This window comes from Canis lupus, chromosome 38, assembly GCF_003254725.2.
Source record: "Canis lupus dingo isolate Sandy chromosome 38, ASM325472v2, whole genome shotgun sequence".
Lineage (NCBI taxonomy): Eukaryota > Metazoa > Chordata > Mammalia > Carnivora > Canidae > Canis > Canis lupus.
The window spans coordinates 3,102,403-3,120,110 of record NC_064280.1 but is presented as its reverse complement, the minus strand read 5'-3'; the positions used below and the strand labels follow the sequence as shown (position 1 = coordinate 3,120,110).

At 40.6% G+C, this 17,708-nt stretch overlaps 1 protein-coding gene across 12 annotated transcripts in view; it reads right to left on the bottom strand.

Annotated features, from left to right (window-relative positions):
* Positions 1 to 17,708, bottom strand: part of SRGAP2 (SLIT-ROBO Rho GTPase activating protein 2) — a 235,254-nt gene that overhangs the window by 107,764 nt on the left and 109,782 nt on the right. For all 12 annotated transcript variants that reach the window (XM_025421058.3, XM_025421060.3, XM_025421059.3 and 9 more), the window contains exon 4: positions 9,888 to 10,050. In XM_025421058.3, the coding sequence (XP_025276843.1) occupies positions 9,888 to 10,050 (163 nt within the window). The remainder of the gene's footprint in view (positions 1 to 9,887; positions 10,051 to 17,708) is intronic.

Here is a 17,708-nt window from a genome sequence, read left to right as displayed (position 1 = left end):
TGGTAACTACACTTATTATAGTGAGTGTTTCATAATGTATACGATTGTCAAATCACTACGTTGTACACCTGAAACTAATATAATATTGTATATCAACTATACCTCAATTAAAAATGAAAGCAGCCTCCAAAGCCCCCAAGAACAACAATTGGCATCACACAGCTGACTTCTCATTAGAAACAATGGAAGCCAGGGGATCCCTGGGTGGCGCAGCAGTTTGGCGCCTGCCTTTGGCCCAGGGCGCGATCCTGGAGACCCAAGATTGAGTCCCACGTCAGGCTCCCGGTGCATGGAGCCTGCTTCTCCCTCTGCCTATGTCTCTGCCTCTCTCTGTGTGACTATCATAAATAAATAAATATTTTTTTTTAAAAAAGGAAACAATGGAAGCCAGGAAACAAAAGAATGACATATTTAAATTGCTGAAAGAATATTTTATGATTCCATTAATATAAGGTTTTTTTAAAGGCAGGCAAATGCTTTCATTGTGTTAGAAGTCAGGATAGTGACTACTTTTCAGGGGGAAATGAATGGAAGGGGACAAGAGGGGGGCTCCTGGGATCCTGGTAACATTCTTTTCTTTATCAGGATGCTAATTACATAGTTGCTTTCAGTTTGTAAAAATTCATTAGAGCTGTACACTTTACAATATGTGCATTTCTCTTAAGTATTTTAAACTTCTGTAAAAAGTCAAGGGGAAAGAAAAACCATCATGAAATATATGAAAGGATTAGAAAACAATATATACATTTAGGGCGTACTACAGTGTATAACAGAGACAGCAGGCATTTTATGAAAGCTCATTATTATTGGTCTTATTATCATTATCCCACGGCAAGTTTGGGGAGATCTAACTGGTCTTAAGAGCGGACTGAGAAGCCGGGGCAAACCGTCCCTATCAATTCCATTTTAAGTTCTTTTTAGCTTCCACAATGCTGTGTTTATAGTATTCACTAAAATACTTACTGACTGCACGCTTTTCCAGTTTAGAGTAGTATTCAGACACAAGGTTGCATTTGGACACTTTTGTTTCTACCCGCTACACCTCTTTTTCTCACATTGCATATTTTGCAGTTGTTATTATGCAGATTCTCCTAACCATTCACTGGCTTATGAAGATGGAGTTACCAGGGGATCCCTGGGCGCCGCAGCGGTTTAGCACCTGCCTTTGGCCCAGGGCGCGATCCTGGAGACCCGGGATCGAATCCCACGTCGGGCTCCCGGTGCATGGAGGCTGCTTCTCCCTCTGCCTATGTCTCTGCCTCTCTCTCTCTCTGTGTGTGACTATCACAAATAAATAAAAAATTAAAAAAAAAAATGAAGATGGAGTTACCATTATACCTTTTGAATGTTCCACATACAACACCTTGGGCTCTTTCAGAAAAGGCAGATAGATAGCTGAGGACCAAGACACCAAAAAGGCAAACATATAAACTAACCTAAGCAGGAGTGCAGGCATCTGAGGCGCACACGCCCTCTGAGCTGAATCTTCCCAAGTCCAGAAAAGCCTAGACCACCCAGAGAGAAGCCCCAAGGGCAAAGACACAGATGCTGCTGACCTAAGAGTCACAGAAACCAACAGGGCTAGCTGCAAACTCTCCTCAGTGTTGGCTTTGGCAGCAAACCTGACGCCCCTTATCAGCAGATACCTTTGAAGTAGCTGGCAGCCTTCCATCCCCTACTCAAATACGCTCAGCTCCCCATCCTATTCTTTTCTACAAAGAGGATCTCTTCATCAGATAACAGAGTTAATAAAGCTCAATTAACCAGAACAGATTTTGCTACCATCAAGACAAATTGGGCAACTGGAAGAGCTGTCTGTAAAGCTGACCACCACGTTGTTTGTGATCATGTTCTAACACGGAGGAAATCCAATCGATCGCAGATATCCTGAGTCCCTTTGCAAGGAGGTGTAGGGTAGACTGGGGAAGAGAGGGTGGGGTAAATCAGTCAGCTACTCCTTCTCCCAAAGATGTCTCCAGGTTAAACTTTTTCTCAGAAGGGCAGGGCATAACCCTTAGAAGTCCATTCTTTCTCTCTACACTACTCATCAGGGACATTTGACGATACTGGCATTATGGATCACTGCTCCTCCTTTATTAATTATAACACCACCGCAGAACATGCCTCTTTACAATATCCAGTCTTTTTACATATGTGAAGCAGCTGGACTCAAAGACTAAAAAATCCTGTCCCCATCTACAGGGGATAAACAGGTAGGTAGGTAAGTAAGTAACATGCACTGTTTTTGGTTTTAAACCTCTTTTATGCTTTTACTGCTAGACACATTTCATTGGTGCCAAATGAAATCTGACTGGTCATGACAAGTCTCTTGAAACTGACCAACCAATGGGAAAGGACATCTAAAGACCCTAGAGAAAAGAACTAATGATATCCCATTATTACATTTCTTCTTCAGCACCCTTCCTCTATCTCCCACTTTCTGCAGTGCGACTTACTCATCTGAATCCAGATTTACCCTTTGTCATTCTCCAAGAATAAAGTAGGAAAATCACAATGAGTTGCCTAGGTGCTTCGACATTGTTGCCTGGGCAAATGTGGCTCACATACAGATAGACAGGATTTTATGGCTTCTGCTATGTTATTGGGTTTCCCCAGGATGGAAAGCAGAATACCTACAACACTGGTTCTCAACCCTGGCAATATGAAAGAATCAGCTAGGCCCTATCCCAGAGGCTCTGATACAACTGCCCTGGGGTGAGGCATTGGCATGCTATTTAAAAACATTTTTTTTAAAAGATTTTATTCATTTATTCATGAGAGACACACAGAGAGAGGAAGAGACATAGGAAGAGGGAGGAGAAGCAGGCTCCATGCAGAAAGCCCGATGTGGGACTTGATCCTAGGACTCCAGGATCACACCCTGAGCCGAAGGCAGACGCACAACCACTGAGCCACCTAGGTGCCCCTAAATTATTATTATTTTTTTCCTCTAAATTATTTTTAAATCAACTTTATTAAGGCATAATTTACATACAATAAGATGTACACATTTTAAGTACTGACAAATGTACACACTCATGTAACCACCATGAGTCAGTCAACCCTTCATCCCACTCTGGCCCCAAGGTGATCACAATTTGCTTTCTATCACTATAGATTAGACCTATCTTTTCTAAAATTTCACATAAATGGAATAATACAGAATGTATTCATTGTGTCTGGCTTTTTTTAATCAGTTATGTTTTTGGAGTTCATCTATATTATTGCATCTATCAGCATTTCATTTCTTTTTATTGTTGAGTTGTATTCATATATGGATATATCACAATATGTTTTTATATTCATCTGTTGGTGGATATTTGAGTTGTCTCCATTATTGACTATTATTAATACAATATGAGTCTCCTACATCAGTTATAACAAATTAATGCAAACTTGGTGACTTAAAGCAACCTGCATTTATTCTCTTAAATTTTTTTTAATTTGGGGGCACCTGGGTGGCTCAGTCAGCTAAGTGTTTGACTCTTGGTTTCAGCCCAGGATATATATAAATACAAACACACACACACACACACACACACACACACACACACATATACACTACAATTTCTTTATCCATTCATCCAATGATGGACACTTATGTTGCTTCCATATCTTGGCTACTGCAAATAATGCTGTAATAAACATAGGGATGCATCTATCTTTTGGAATTAGTGTTTTGTTTTCTTTGGATAAACACTCAGAAGTGGAATTGCTGGATCATATGGTAGTTCTATTTTTAATTTCTATTTTCTTACAGTTCGGGAGGTCAGAAATCCAAAACCGATTTCACCAGGCCAAAACCAAGGTGTCAACAGGGCTGCATTCCCCTGAAGGCTTTCAGGCAGAATTCGTTTTCTTGCCCTTTCCAGCTTCTAGAGCCGTACTCCTTGGCTCATGGCTTCTTCCTCCATCCTCAAAGCCAGTGACCTAGCGTCTTCTCTCTGTGACTCTGCTTTCCTCCACTTCCATCACATGGCCTTCTTCTCTTTGGTCTGTAATTTCTCTCTACCTCCATCTAATAAGGACACTCAGGACTGCATTAGGGCCTACTTAGATACGAAGCAGAATATCTTCATTACAAGATCCTCAAATTCACCCTATGTGCAAAGTCTTCATGTAGATAAGATAAATTCACGGTTTGTAGGAATTAGGACGTGGACATCTTTGGCGAGGACCATTACTCAGCCTATAACAAAAACTACTATGAATAATCAGGTACAAGTCTTTGTGTAGATATATATACTCTTAGATCTCTTGGAGCTAAATATCTACCTGCAGAATTGCTGGGTCATATGGTAAGTACATACTTAACTTTATAAGAAACTGCCAGACTATTTTCTAAAGTGGTTGTACCATTCTATATTCTCACCAGCAACATATGAGAATTCCATCCATCCTTACTAACATGTTGTCAGTCTTTTTAATTTTAACCATTCTAATGAGTATGTATCACACTTACTGTTTTAATTTGCATTTTCCTGATATTGAGCATCTTTTCATGTACTTATTGGCCATTTACATGTTGGCCACTATATTTATATAAAATCTTCTGCCTATTTTTAAAATTTTGGGTAGTTTGTCTTATTATTGAGTTACATGTATCACAAATATATTCTCACAATCTGTGACATCTCTTTCATTTTCTTAACAATGTCTTTCTAAGAGCAAAAGTCTAAGAATTGGTGATGTCCAGTTTATCTTTTTTCTTTTATTATTTATGCTTTTTGTATCCTAAGAAATCTGTCTCTTTAAAGTCACAAAGATTTTTTTTTCTTAAACTCTCCCAATGACTCTCACAGGGAAAGCTGAGAACTACTAAACAACTGGTCTACCAGGAATCTGCCTAACTTACTCAATTTAACCTTTCTACCATGGAAACTTAGGGTACTACAGGCAAAACAAAAGTATAGTTAACTGGAATACTGTAAAAGGAAAAAAAAGGCGGGCACAATTGAGAGTATTGAGACTATACAAATTGACTGCTTCCAAGGCTAAGCATGAATAACTATGGGCTAGAAACAGTGAGCTGAAAAGCCAAGTCAGAGGTACATTCAGTGTGTTCCAGCAAAGTGAAAGGAAGAAGAGAGAGCAAGGCTGTCCTCTCCCCTGTGGGAAAATGCACACCTAAGTTTACTTCGGTTTAAGATCAGAACGTGGGACAAATGATTTGTATTCTTGTTGAGATTCTTTAGAACGTGTCTCTCACAGAGACGACATGGAGCTGGAAGTAAAATTTGGCAATGTTTGGCTCTGGGTTTTGAAGCCACCGCATTAAACAAATGAAGGTGGCAGCAATAATATTTGCCTAAACCTTGGTTCCAACAGGGGTTAGACAGACTGAGCTTTCACTAAGCGAAAGGAGATGTCAGGAGCACCAAATGGGCTCCGTTTCCCCTGGAGTCCTAGACAAAGCGGGTCTGTTTCTATGCTCTGGACAGGAGGCTACTTTCTCTAGATGTTATATTTAGCTAAAGGAATCTCCACCATGGCTTCATGCAAAATGCAAAGTATGTCCCAGCAGACATAACCACAAACCAGAGGGCCGGCAAGGAGCATCCCTTTAGGGTGTTCAGTAGTACAGAGGGGCCAATTGTGCAGGCACCCTGACATCCCCGAATTAGCTGAGTTAAAACTGTGAGCCAGATTTTTGGCCAGCTTTCACATTTAATAAGTCTTTGTTTCCCTCTTTACTAGAGATCCTGCCCCTGGGGAGAAAAAAACCTGCTGTCCTATTTCACTGTCAACTTCTAGCTGCTTACCCAGACACCAAGTAGGAAAAACAATCCAATGTTGATGTTTAACACCTCCAAACCTTTTGAAGGTTTGTGTGCAAGAGAAAAGGTTAGGTTAATTCTGTAACTAAGTGAAATATCTGGATTTGACAGAAAAGGGTAAGAAAATCCAGAATACCCTCTATTCTGCACACCATACCCAGAGTCCTAACAGAATATGTGGGAGGAAACCTAAAGTTTTAGAGTCAGATGAATGGATTTAAATACTAACCTCACCTCATTTTTTTTTTTTTTAGATTTTATTTATTTATTCATGAGAGACACAGGGAAGGAGGCAAAGACATAGGCAGAGGGAGAAGCAGACTCCCTGCAGGGAGCCTAAAGTGGGACTCAATCCCAGGATCCCAGGATCATGACCATTTACTGAAGGCAGACGCTCAACCACTGAGCCACCCAGGTGCCCCCTCACCTCATTTTTGATTAATCTCCCTAAGCTTCAGTTTCCTCCTTCCTAATATAGCGGTATTAATAGCAACTACTTTATGGAATTATTGTAAAGATTAAGCATATAGAGTGCTTAATATTGTACCTGGCACAAAAGAGTTCAACAAATGTTGGTTTTGTTATCATAACCTTTGCTAGTGAACCATTAAGTTTTATAGCTTTATAAAAAAGAATCTAAAAAGGAGGAAAACCCATGACTTTTGCCGGTGAGAAATAGATCCAAATTCACATAAATCTCAGGTGAATTTTCACAGGTGTCCATGGCTGAACCAGAAATGGTTTTCCAATGTCTTTCCTAAACAGTGTGTTTCCAGAGAAATGTGGATTTCCCTTTTGGTGCTGGAACTAAATTTACAGGTAAAACAAAAGGTATATCTATTTTATGCACTTGGATTCCTGTTTGGTGACTCTTGGTTGCTGGCCATTATAGCTAAGGGAATCTGAAACAATGCTTCATTCCTCAAGAAATCTGATCTTTAATTGTGTGAGCTAGCCCACTCTCCATACCCACATCCACTTTTGTTTGTCCATATCTTGAGCATTCTAGTTTACTTATCATAATTTAACAAAGGTCACCCAATAACCAGAAGGAAGCCCCCAGTACAGGATACCCAATACTGGGTATCATAAAATTCATCATAGAATTATAGTATACTAGATTTTGAAGGCAATATGAAGATCATATAGGCCAAGCACTTTTTTTTTTTAACTTTTCCTAAAGTTAAGGCACAGAAAGAAGTAATTGTCCAAGGTTTCAGAGTTACCAGCTAGATTTTGAAGGCAGTATGAAGATCATATAGGCCAAGCCTTTTTATCTTTAACTTTAGGGAACTGAGGTGTATACAGAAAGAAGTAAGTAATTGCCCAAGGTTTCAGAGTTACTAGCAGAGTTGAGACCAAGAGGAAGGGTCACTTGGAAGAGACCTTTCTTCTGTGATAGACTAGAGCAAGCCCTGGGAAGACTCCCTTAACTGCCAGTGTGGCCCGGCTCACTCCTTATTTCTCTGGTCTGATTACTACATCTTAATAAATGGGATTCTAATCCTTCACCTGCAACACACTTAAAGCAAAAGGGAATAAAAAATTAAGTTATGGAAAAAGAATCCTTCTGTGCCCATTACTAGAAAGCAGAGAGGCTCTCACCCAGCCAAAACAGAATTAATTTACACTTGTGATCAGCCAAGCCAGCTTCTACCTTAGAACCCTCTGCCTACAATGGACCCCAGGGGAGAGAGAAAAGAGATTACTCACCCAGTGGGATAGTAAACATTGCCTATTCAACAATCCTATACATATCTCTAATTACAACTCTATTTAACTGATGAAAAAGTTTTAAGATCAAGAAAAAGTCCTATGGGCTACAACCATATACAATATGAGTAAATCTCAAAAACATATGTTGAATGAGAGAAACCAGACACAAAAGAGTACACACTGTATGATTCTATTTATATAAAGTATGAAACCAAGTAAAACGAATGTCCGATGTTAAAAGTCAAGACAGTTGCTATCCTTGGGGGTTGGGACCACCCTTCCCAACCCCCTGAGGACTGTGAGGAAGTGAGAGTGGGAATCCTAGGGTACTGAAATAATCTATTTCTTGATCTGGGAGCTAGTTACCATGTGTGTTCAGTTTGTAGAAGTGCATGTAGCTGTAAGTCTGTTATATGTGCACCTTTCTTCAATAAAATGTAATACATAAACAGTCCCATGAGTAATTAGAAATTCTTTCTTATGCCCCGACCAAAGAAATACACAATTTACGTAAGGAGGTCAACTCTGAGACCATGGCTAAGAATATCTTTCATGGGCAGATTTTCTTTCTGGAGGGCAGAGGCCCCATATTTTCTATATGAACCATGCAGTTAGGCTCTTGGTGAAATGTGAATGGCACCTGAAAAACCTGAAGCACTCAAGGCTTTGATGATGGGTTGCCTTCAGCATACACATCTCTGAGTTCTGGATGGGCCAGAATCCTCCTTCAGCTTGGCTCTTCTCTAACATTCTAAAGCTGGGAGAAAAGAGAGCTGAGAGTTTCAGTGAAGTCTAGATAGCTGAACATCCCTCACAGAAGTTTTTTCTCAGATGAACAGAGAAAATGAAGGAGGAAACAGTCAGTCAGTCCCTGTCCTTCTAGAGTTAATCTAAGTGGCTGTCAAGGTCACAGAGAAGAGCTGAAGTGGCATCTGATTACTGTCAAGGTTCTACCTAAATAGCCTTCATTTTTTTTTCTAATAAAAGCTATATATTTAAAGAGTATGACATTATGACTTGATGTGGATATATACATAGTGAGATGATTACTACAGTCAAGCCAATTCACACACCTCACACGGTTACCTTTGTGTGTGTGTGTGTGTGTGTGTGTGAAAAGAACCCCTGAAATCTACTCTCTAGCATATTTCCAGTATTCAGTACAGTATTAAATTAACTACAGGCATTCATTTTAGCTACATCCTCATGTCACCAAGGGTTGCAGAATAATTCAGATGAATGACAAGGAAGCTAGAGCAGATGCTGGAAACCATGAGGAAATGGTGAAAAGTACCTTCACCCCTAAATGAAGTATGGCTCCAACCGCAGTGCAGCCAGGCTGCTAAAAATAGCCAGTAAACTCCGGGAGAAGTTCTCTTTCTCTTCCTTCTTTTCATTGTCAGGTGCTTTTTACTCTTCATATCCTGTCTTTAAGACACAGGAAAAGCCTCTACACAGATGCATTAAGTAGATGGAATGTTCTAAATCAGTTCTTTTTTCATGCTGGTATAAACAAAAGAATTGGGTTCTAATTCCAGACCTACTGAGATCTGGAAAACTTCCTAATGTTAAGAATTGAAAAACTGGCTACTATTGACCACAGTCCTGTTTACCAAAGTTCTTTCTCTCCCAGCCTTGAATTTTAACACTGGATTTTGTCAAATGAAAACCAATGGATTTCCTATATAGGAAACCAACGAAATAGCCCTATATACCTACCCCCTTTATATCTATAACATTGTGGGAAGACTATTTGCCTTCTGAAAAATCTGGGGATATCAGAGCTTGAATGTTAGACATGATACATTATATAAAATGGTTGGAGCTTTTGCCATCATTTGTAACCAGTGACTCCATTGAGAGAATTTAGGTTGAGAGAGCTTAGAAATAAGGTTCCTTAGTCTCCAAGAGATTATTTCCACCACTGACAGGTAAGGTCAATTTGGCATTAGTTTTGTAAGATTACCACTAAATTCATGAGTTCACCTCGGCCAAGATGAATGCTTGGAAAGAAAACTAAACCGAATCACAAACATACATGAACTAGAAGAGGGAAAGGTGAAACCACACTGAAGGTTCCCAAATCTCAACAGTTTCACAAATCACTCAAGGACATCAAGGAAACACCATCATCAGCAAAATATGCAGATTATGAATTATGTTGCCAGTGTTGGGATTGTATCTTGCAAACGGTTACTCACAGGGTTACTGTTGATTCAACTCAGAAAGGAAGAAAAGAATGACTATTCAGGGTTTTTTTTTTTTTCTCCCACGAGATCACAGTAGGAAAATGAAAAGCCTCTTAACTGGGCCAATACTATAGTCTTTCTCTTATTTACAAGATGGTGTCATCGCTCCTCCCAGGGATCTCCGTGCCTAGAAATAGCTATATACCTTTTTAAAGAGTCTTCCTGAGTCCTCGCTGACTTGGACAAATCGAGGAATGATATTATTCAGGTAGATGTCACTCAGGGTGGTATGGTCCCTGCTCTCCCGCTTCACCTGGTTTAAGAGGAGATTCCAGCAGTTGACTGGAGAGAGTACATTCTGATCCTTCCTGCAGAGAAACAGCAAGAAAAAAAAAATCAGTGTAGGTGAGTAGCCAGGGCCAACAGCTATGAATATAGTCCATGTCATAAAATCACAGTGATCAAAGCTGAGTCAGAAATAGACATCTTTCCTTGAAGCCTGCACCTCTAGTTTTCTCTTTATCTGAAACCTCAGTGGAGAAAATAAGAATAATGAGAAGAGGAGGGAGGAGAGAGGAAGAGGGAAAGAGGAGAAGAAAGAGGAGAAGCAGGATTATCTGTTGAGTATCTACAATGTTCTAGGACTTTGGTAAATGTTTTACATGCATTATCCCATAAGTTTCATAATTTCCCCTTAAGAAAACATTACTGTTATCCCCATTTTGCTAATTAGAAAACTGAAACTCAGAGAAGTCGTCACTTGCCGACAGCCAAATCATAGAGACATTAAGGAAGAGTCAGGGACTAGTACCACAGCTCTACGTTTTCTGACTAGAACAGGTCTAGGCTATCCAACTCCGAAGCCCATAATCTTAGTCATTAAATCATTTGGTTTGTGTTTAGGTTTAGAGGCAAAACTTAGAAGTCTAAAGACAAGAATTACAAGAGCACTACAGACCACATCTCCACACATTTATTCATATTAGGATTCAGTGAAGACAACAACCTTCAAGGCTTTTGCTGTGAAAAAAGTCCCTAAAAACCCTTAGTCCCAAGGACACATCTAAGGAGGTTCTGAGTTCATGGGTTGAGCCATCATGTCATGTCCCATACAACCAAGAGCACAAACTATATCTGAACACATGTATTCCTAAAACCTCTACACCTGATTGGAGCAGTCAAGTGCCAAACCTAGGAGTTCTTTTCTAATGAAAACACTGTGATCCAAAAGAATATATTGATTATCTACTCGGTGTGTAGCACAGATTCAAGCAACAGAAAGTTCTGTATCCGCAAGCTGGATTTCTTTAAAAAGAGAAACCGAAAGTAGGAGTTGTTTGCTATATTATTTGTCAAGGGCTTGCTGTGCACTTGGCATGTGGCTGGGGCCCTATACTCAACGTTGTTTAATTTGAACCCTATGACAGCCTGATGAAGGATGTATCATTAACACATTCAGCAGATGTGGGATGGGAAGTTGACTCAGAAAAGTTAAATATCTTGTTCAAGGTCACATAGCTACACAAGTGGCAATGCTGGAATTAAAAACCAAGCCTTGTCGTTGTAGAGAATTGGGATTAATCATTGCAAAGAATCACAATCTGTTCACATTATTTCCCCTTCTTTCCTCCCTACAGTCAGACTCTTAAGGCAAAGAAAGTGAGTGGACAGTGGCTTGGTTCTTGCGTCAGCACTGCCTGCATTCAGAGCTGGAAGCTGTTGGGCAGCTGTGATTTGTAGAGCTTGGAATTTAACTTTACAAGGGGGTTTTTCCAATCTGTAGTAAGGTAATTATTAGCAACCAATCGTACCACACCTCCTCTGGCTTCAGAACACACCAGACCATTTCATCAACTATCTAACCAGCACTGAGAAGTTACTTCAAACCAATGAGCATTGGAGTCCAAACTGAAACTGATCTATATCTGCCCCCCACCCCACCTCTGCCCCCCAGCGTAACACCTCTGTAGTCAGAGCACCTAATATTTCATTTCTGACCCCTTCAGCAACATTATGTCCTTTATTGTTCTAGGAAAATCAAAAGATTTCTATGGAAATGAAAAATATATATATTAGCTGAAAGAGATACATGTGTAATTAATCCACTCCTTTCAAAATGTTTAGCATCTGAAAAACAAACCAAAAAAAGCTAATAGGAAACAATCTTAAACTCAAAGTTGAGCATAGGCCTTCAGGGACCTTTGATGTTTTCACTGCAAGAAAACTTTCTAATACATTCCGAATCGGTTTCAGTTACAAAATCCTAAATAATTGAGTTTCCATTTTTGTTGGGTGGCAAAGTATCCATGTCCTTAATAAGCATGGAATATATCAGGCACTTACACTTGCTTCTTTAAAAGAGCAGGCCTCACAAGATCTGAACTTGACAACTGCTCAATCTGTTTCTTAGGGGTGGACATGGGTTAGTAGTCTCTATTAGGTCCTTCCTTATAGTGCTTCATGCACATAAGAATGGAACTGCAACTCAATTTCACCAACATACAAACGTTTGTATCTTAAATGAACAAAGTACAGTATTAGGGGCTTTTAGTTGTAAAAGTGCTGATATCTCTCCCTCTGCCTGTGTCTCTGCCTCTCTCTCTCTCTCTCTGTGTCTCATACATAAGCAAAAATCTTAAAAAAAAAAAAGTGCTGATATCACAGGACACAGTGGGAAAGAAAGACCTATAATATAGCAGAACATTAGAGGTATGAACAAAGGGCCAGTTACCCACAAATGTATACCGCAGATCACAAGTGATGGCAGGAGAGGCAAAACCAATCGAATACCATGGAAGAGGATACAGAGCATAAATCCCAAGGGGGCCCTCAGAAGAAAGGATGAGTAAACGAAGATGAGTTAATACAAGGGATAGGCAGAAGTGGGACTCTTTTATTATTTTTTAAGATTTATTTATTTATTTATTTATTTATTTATTTATTTATTTGCGAGAAAGAGAGAGAGCAGAGGGAGAGGGAGACAAGCAGACTACCTGCTGAGTGGGGAGCCCGACATGGGGCTCGATCCCAGGACCCCAAGATCCATGATCTGAGCCAAAATCAAGAGCCAGACACTTAGCTGACTGAGTCACCCTGGCACCCCAGAAGTGGGAATCTTTTAAAACAAAAAGCTTTATGCCTTAAAACTAATAAATTTGTAAATACATTAAGAACTATATATTTATAATTATACCAAGAAGTTCTGAGGTGGCAATGTACTTTTAGCACATATTCTTCTATCCTTACAGCAGGTGCTGTGATGGCTATTATTGGTTTCAGTGAGTAGGAATTCTTAAAGTATGTTCTGAGAAACTCCAGAATTATTGAGAAATAATTCAATTTCAAACAACTGTGACACATCCATTCAAACGAGCAACCCCCAGTTAAATGTGTCAGGGACCCAGATTCCCTGAGTTAGACACTATCACAATGTCTCCTGGGCTTCTAGGTGAGTTACATTGTGTGCAAACTTTTGACTAAAGAACCAATTAGTGTATCCAGACTTTTGAAAAATGTGATGTTGGTTAGATCGGATGTCCTGCACAGGTTTCATTTTTAATTCCAGCCTGTGTGCCTCCTTAGGTAATGCTGTGCATGTGAGCACGTGATTTGACACACAGTGGCCAAGTTTAATTACATGCCATAGTAGACCATGGTTGGGTAGTGAGAATGCTCAATATCACCCCATCATTAACAATTGTTTTAACACTTATTACACTTTTTCGGGCTTACCCAATAATATTAAGGGGAATGGGGATCGCTGCTAGGTAATGTTAGTGATTCAACTTAAAAACAAAAATATCCTTTTTCAAAAGCCTTGGCCAATTTAAAACTATCTCAGGATTATAATTCATCTGTGTGAATCAGGATTTTCTTGATATTAGGCAACCCAAATCAGAGCCAGGAATAACCTGGATGCTGAAACTGATATAAAATTGCAACTCTGATTCATAATCCCAATTTCAATATTTTGGGTCATGAACACAGCCTCACTGTTCTCACCAACTGACCCTGTAATGAGTTCTCTTCATAAACTTGCACTTCAAAGGTGGATTTACACCAGTAAGGCACTGCTTTGGATCTGCTACGTCTATGCAAGATTTTTATTTTAAAAAAGCCTTTCAAGATAGTATTAAACTCTGTTGTCCGCTTCTTCTATGGGTCTGTTACTCTTTTTTTTACTATTACTGCCACTTTTCAGGCAATATTTTTAGTTCTTTGAGTTTGTATGCTTTCTTGGACATAATCCTCCTTTCAACTGAGGTGTTTTAATTAATTCATTTATTTATTTTGGGATAGTGGTGGAGCGGGAAAGGCGAAGGGCATGTCGTAGGAGGGGAACACAAATATACCATAGAGACAATTTTCCCAGCCAACACGAACAAAGATGAAACACACTTCGGGCTGGAAAATAAGCAAGTCAACGAGACGTGATTTCATAGGGAGCATATTAAGGTTCTGCTCGAGTGGTTTCCTGCTTCAGCAGCTTTGCAGCCTTATTTTATTTGGGGCTGCTAGAGCCAACGGAACTTCATTCGGTTAGGAGATTGAAATTTGTCTTTATATCTTTTCCATCTATCATTTGTTTGTACAGTTTCTTTACTTTCCCCGCCCCTGGAGTCAGGTTGTGTAATACTTGGGCATTTAAAGAAAAGGGTCTCCGTCCCTCAGGAATGTACTGAACAGCTGCAAACCTCCTCAAACACTAATCCCTAAAAAGCAGACAAAATATCCAGAAGTATTTTTCTTACTTAAATTTTTTTTTTCAGGAGGCAGATCAAGAAAACATAATATTGCACTTGAGAGGGAATGATGCTGGAGTCAAAAAAAAAAAAAAAAAAAAAAAGGAAGAAAGAAAGCAAGCAGGCCCAGAAAGTTACAAGCTGGCTATGCATCCACAAAAGAGATCATCATTATAAATGCACTGAATTGATAAACCTGCACAGCTGAATCAGTGGCTTCAAATATATGAGGCCAGTTTTTCTCCTTCAACTACAGGCTACTCATAAATGCTCAACAAACTTAGTGGCAAATGCTCAAAGGGATTTCTCTACGATATCTAGGGCAAAGAGAGAACTCTATAAAGGTCCAAATTGGCCTCCATGTTCCACTTCTCTTTTTTGCCCTCTCCACTCTGTTTCAGTTGTCTCCCCTATAAAATGGGCATGCGCCCTGTTGGTGTCCATCTAGCTCCCTAACCATCTGCAAAGCCCGACTGTAACATCCCGAAGCCCTCCTGGCCGAAGGTGCTATTTAGTGAAGAACTGCTGGGCTCACAGCTCTGCAGATGGGACGCGTGACACAAGCTCAGCATCAGCGGCTGGCCTGAGCTTCTGTGCAGCTCTACCAAGGTATGTTTCCTTCCCACAGTCTCTGACTTGCCCACCTACGGGGCTGCTGTGCGGGTAAAATGAGATGCCAAGAGCAAAAGAATGACATCAACAGTAAAACACTGTACAAATGTGAAGAAATATTATTATTTTTATTTCCAAACAAACTGGGATCAGCTTTCGTCAATTTCCAACAGGCTCCTCACCCGGCCCTGGGCCAGGGCCAAGAGCGCAGTCTGCTGAAAATGCACAGCCCTTGGCCAAGAGTGGTAGGGATAAGACAGCAGCAATAGGCAATTAACCAAGCAGCTGTACGTCTCTGGGAAGACGTGAGGGAGATACCAACGGGAGAGCAAGATTTAATCTTCCACTGTCCTTTCTTCCCCTACGGACCAGGGTGGAAGAATCAGTCCTGCATTCCGCACAGGGAACCATGTGCTGAAGGAGACAGGAAGGAAGCCAAAGAGAACTCAGATCACCAGAGCCCGAGATGCTTCAGCAACTTCTGCTGAGCCCCTCTTTCTCGGAATTCCTATCAAACCTGCCAGTCTGTCCACAGCATTGGCAAATATCAATATATCTAAGAGAAATGCCATTTCTCACATTCAAAAACAGGCACATATGTGATGATAGACAAAACCCAAAATGAGTTAAATACATCCAATAGATGTTAGTAAGCAGCCAACTATGAAGAGGGTATAAAAAAGGGGAAAAAAAAAGTACCTGCTTAATAAAAGGGATCATTTAGTGACAGTTGGACAGGGAACTAGTGACAAGCAGGGAGTTGGATTTTTAAGCCTAAATTCCCTCCTGGCACCTTGATTAAAATGAAATGAACTGAGGCAGCCAAAGAGATTATTTTATTCAGATGAATGTTATTAGCCTTTCTGGCTTATTTTCTCTATTATGCATTTTGCTGATGCTGACAGAAGCAGACGGGCTGGATGGAGAGGCAAAGCTGCAGCGGATTTATGGTTTGACAGTGCCATGCATAAAATCAGACCCTTTCTGACCCAGATAAGCCAGAGGATGGATGGGATTTGTTGGGGAAGGTGTTTAAAGAAGGAGGGGAAAAAAATCACCAAGGTGGGAAGTGACTTGAAAAAGATTCTTCCTGTAATGGTGGCTGCTGGTTGTGCAACCCAGGAGTGCAGTGGCAGCCTGGAGGCATCTTTCAAAGACAGCAGGCAGGGAAGGAGGGGGAAGGCACACTTCTCACAGCTCCGCTTCAGCTCTGCCAGTAGTGAGATCAGGCTAGGAGAGCTCAGAGACAGAAAAAGGGCCAAAGGCAAAAATGTATATTCTATGTATGGAGAAATGAGCTTCCACAATTTCAGGGACAAGTTAATCCCACAAATTGTTTTCAGTAGCCTAGACAGATGATTAGAAAGGATTAAAGCAGTGGTGTACCCACCTTACTCAAAATAGTCTAAGTTGTCCCCTATAATCAGGTTTGGGGGAAACGCTGTATGGAAATAGAATTCTTGTGGCTCTGGATTAGCTCCAGGGAGCCCAGCCACACCCTGGGGACCATGGCATGTCCCCGAGCTGAAAGCTTAAGAGTCTGCTTTGAAGTTGAGAACTGGACTAGCACCATGTCTGAGATCTTAATAATTATTTCCTGAATGATTATAGCACCAATGTGCCCCTGGGTTAGGTCAGAGAACTGGTAGGGGTTCTCAATTCTGAGTCATCATGGACCCTGACTGGAGATGTCTCCATCAATTTATGACAGGAAAGAGACTCTGCTTTCCCTCCAACCATCCCCACCCACCCCGTGTTCATGGCAGGGAGAGGAAGGCTAGAGATTCCTTTAATCTCAAGACAGCTCCATGGACCCCATGAGACCAGACACGGCAGGGGTGGAGGGTGCCTACACAAGATTTAAATCTCCATCATTCAGGTTTCTTGCCTAGATCCCTGACATCTTATTGTCCAGGTCCCTTCTGAGTCCTTGATCTCTAGTCATCTTATTCCATTCATTCAACAAATACTGAGCACCTACTATGTGCCAGGTACTATTCTGGACAGTAGAGAGAAAGGGAACAACATTCTTATTTCTGACCTGCTTCTCCCATGTTTGGAGGACTTCCTGGATCCAACACATGGTCCTCCTGCTCCTAGACTGTCCATCAACCACAATTCACATCTTATCCTGGTCTCGATGCTTGTGTGTACACTGACATGTTATGGAACCCTGATCCAGCTGATGTAGAAGATCTGCCTGCTCAGCAGCCTTCTCTATGGCTTCTGCAGACCTGGGACCTTCCCTTTGTTTACACCCTCTGTCTTGCCACTAGCATCCTCAGAACTATTGGAAGGTATACACAAAGAGGTGACTAAACTCTCCCTGTGTACTCTGGGTACAATCTACATGCTAGAGAACAAACACTATGCACTCTAACCCAATAGAGTCCATAGAATCAACAGCCTGGAAATGCATTCAGGTATCACATTTCCATCCTGAAATCCACCCCCTCTCCCCCGCAAAGAGGCTGAGACTATATCAATAGGTGGGAGCTGACTAATTCACTTAAAAGAAAACATCATAGCAAGAGCAAAAGACTTAACAAAGATATGACTGATGACCAAGAAACAAAAAATATATGTTTCTCAGTTTAAAAATATTTTTATAACCATCTACATTAGCAGTTAACATATATCCCTTATATAACAATGCAAAGGATAATGTGTGA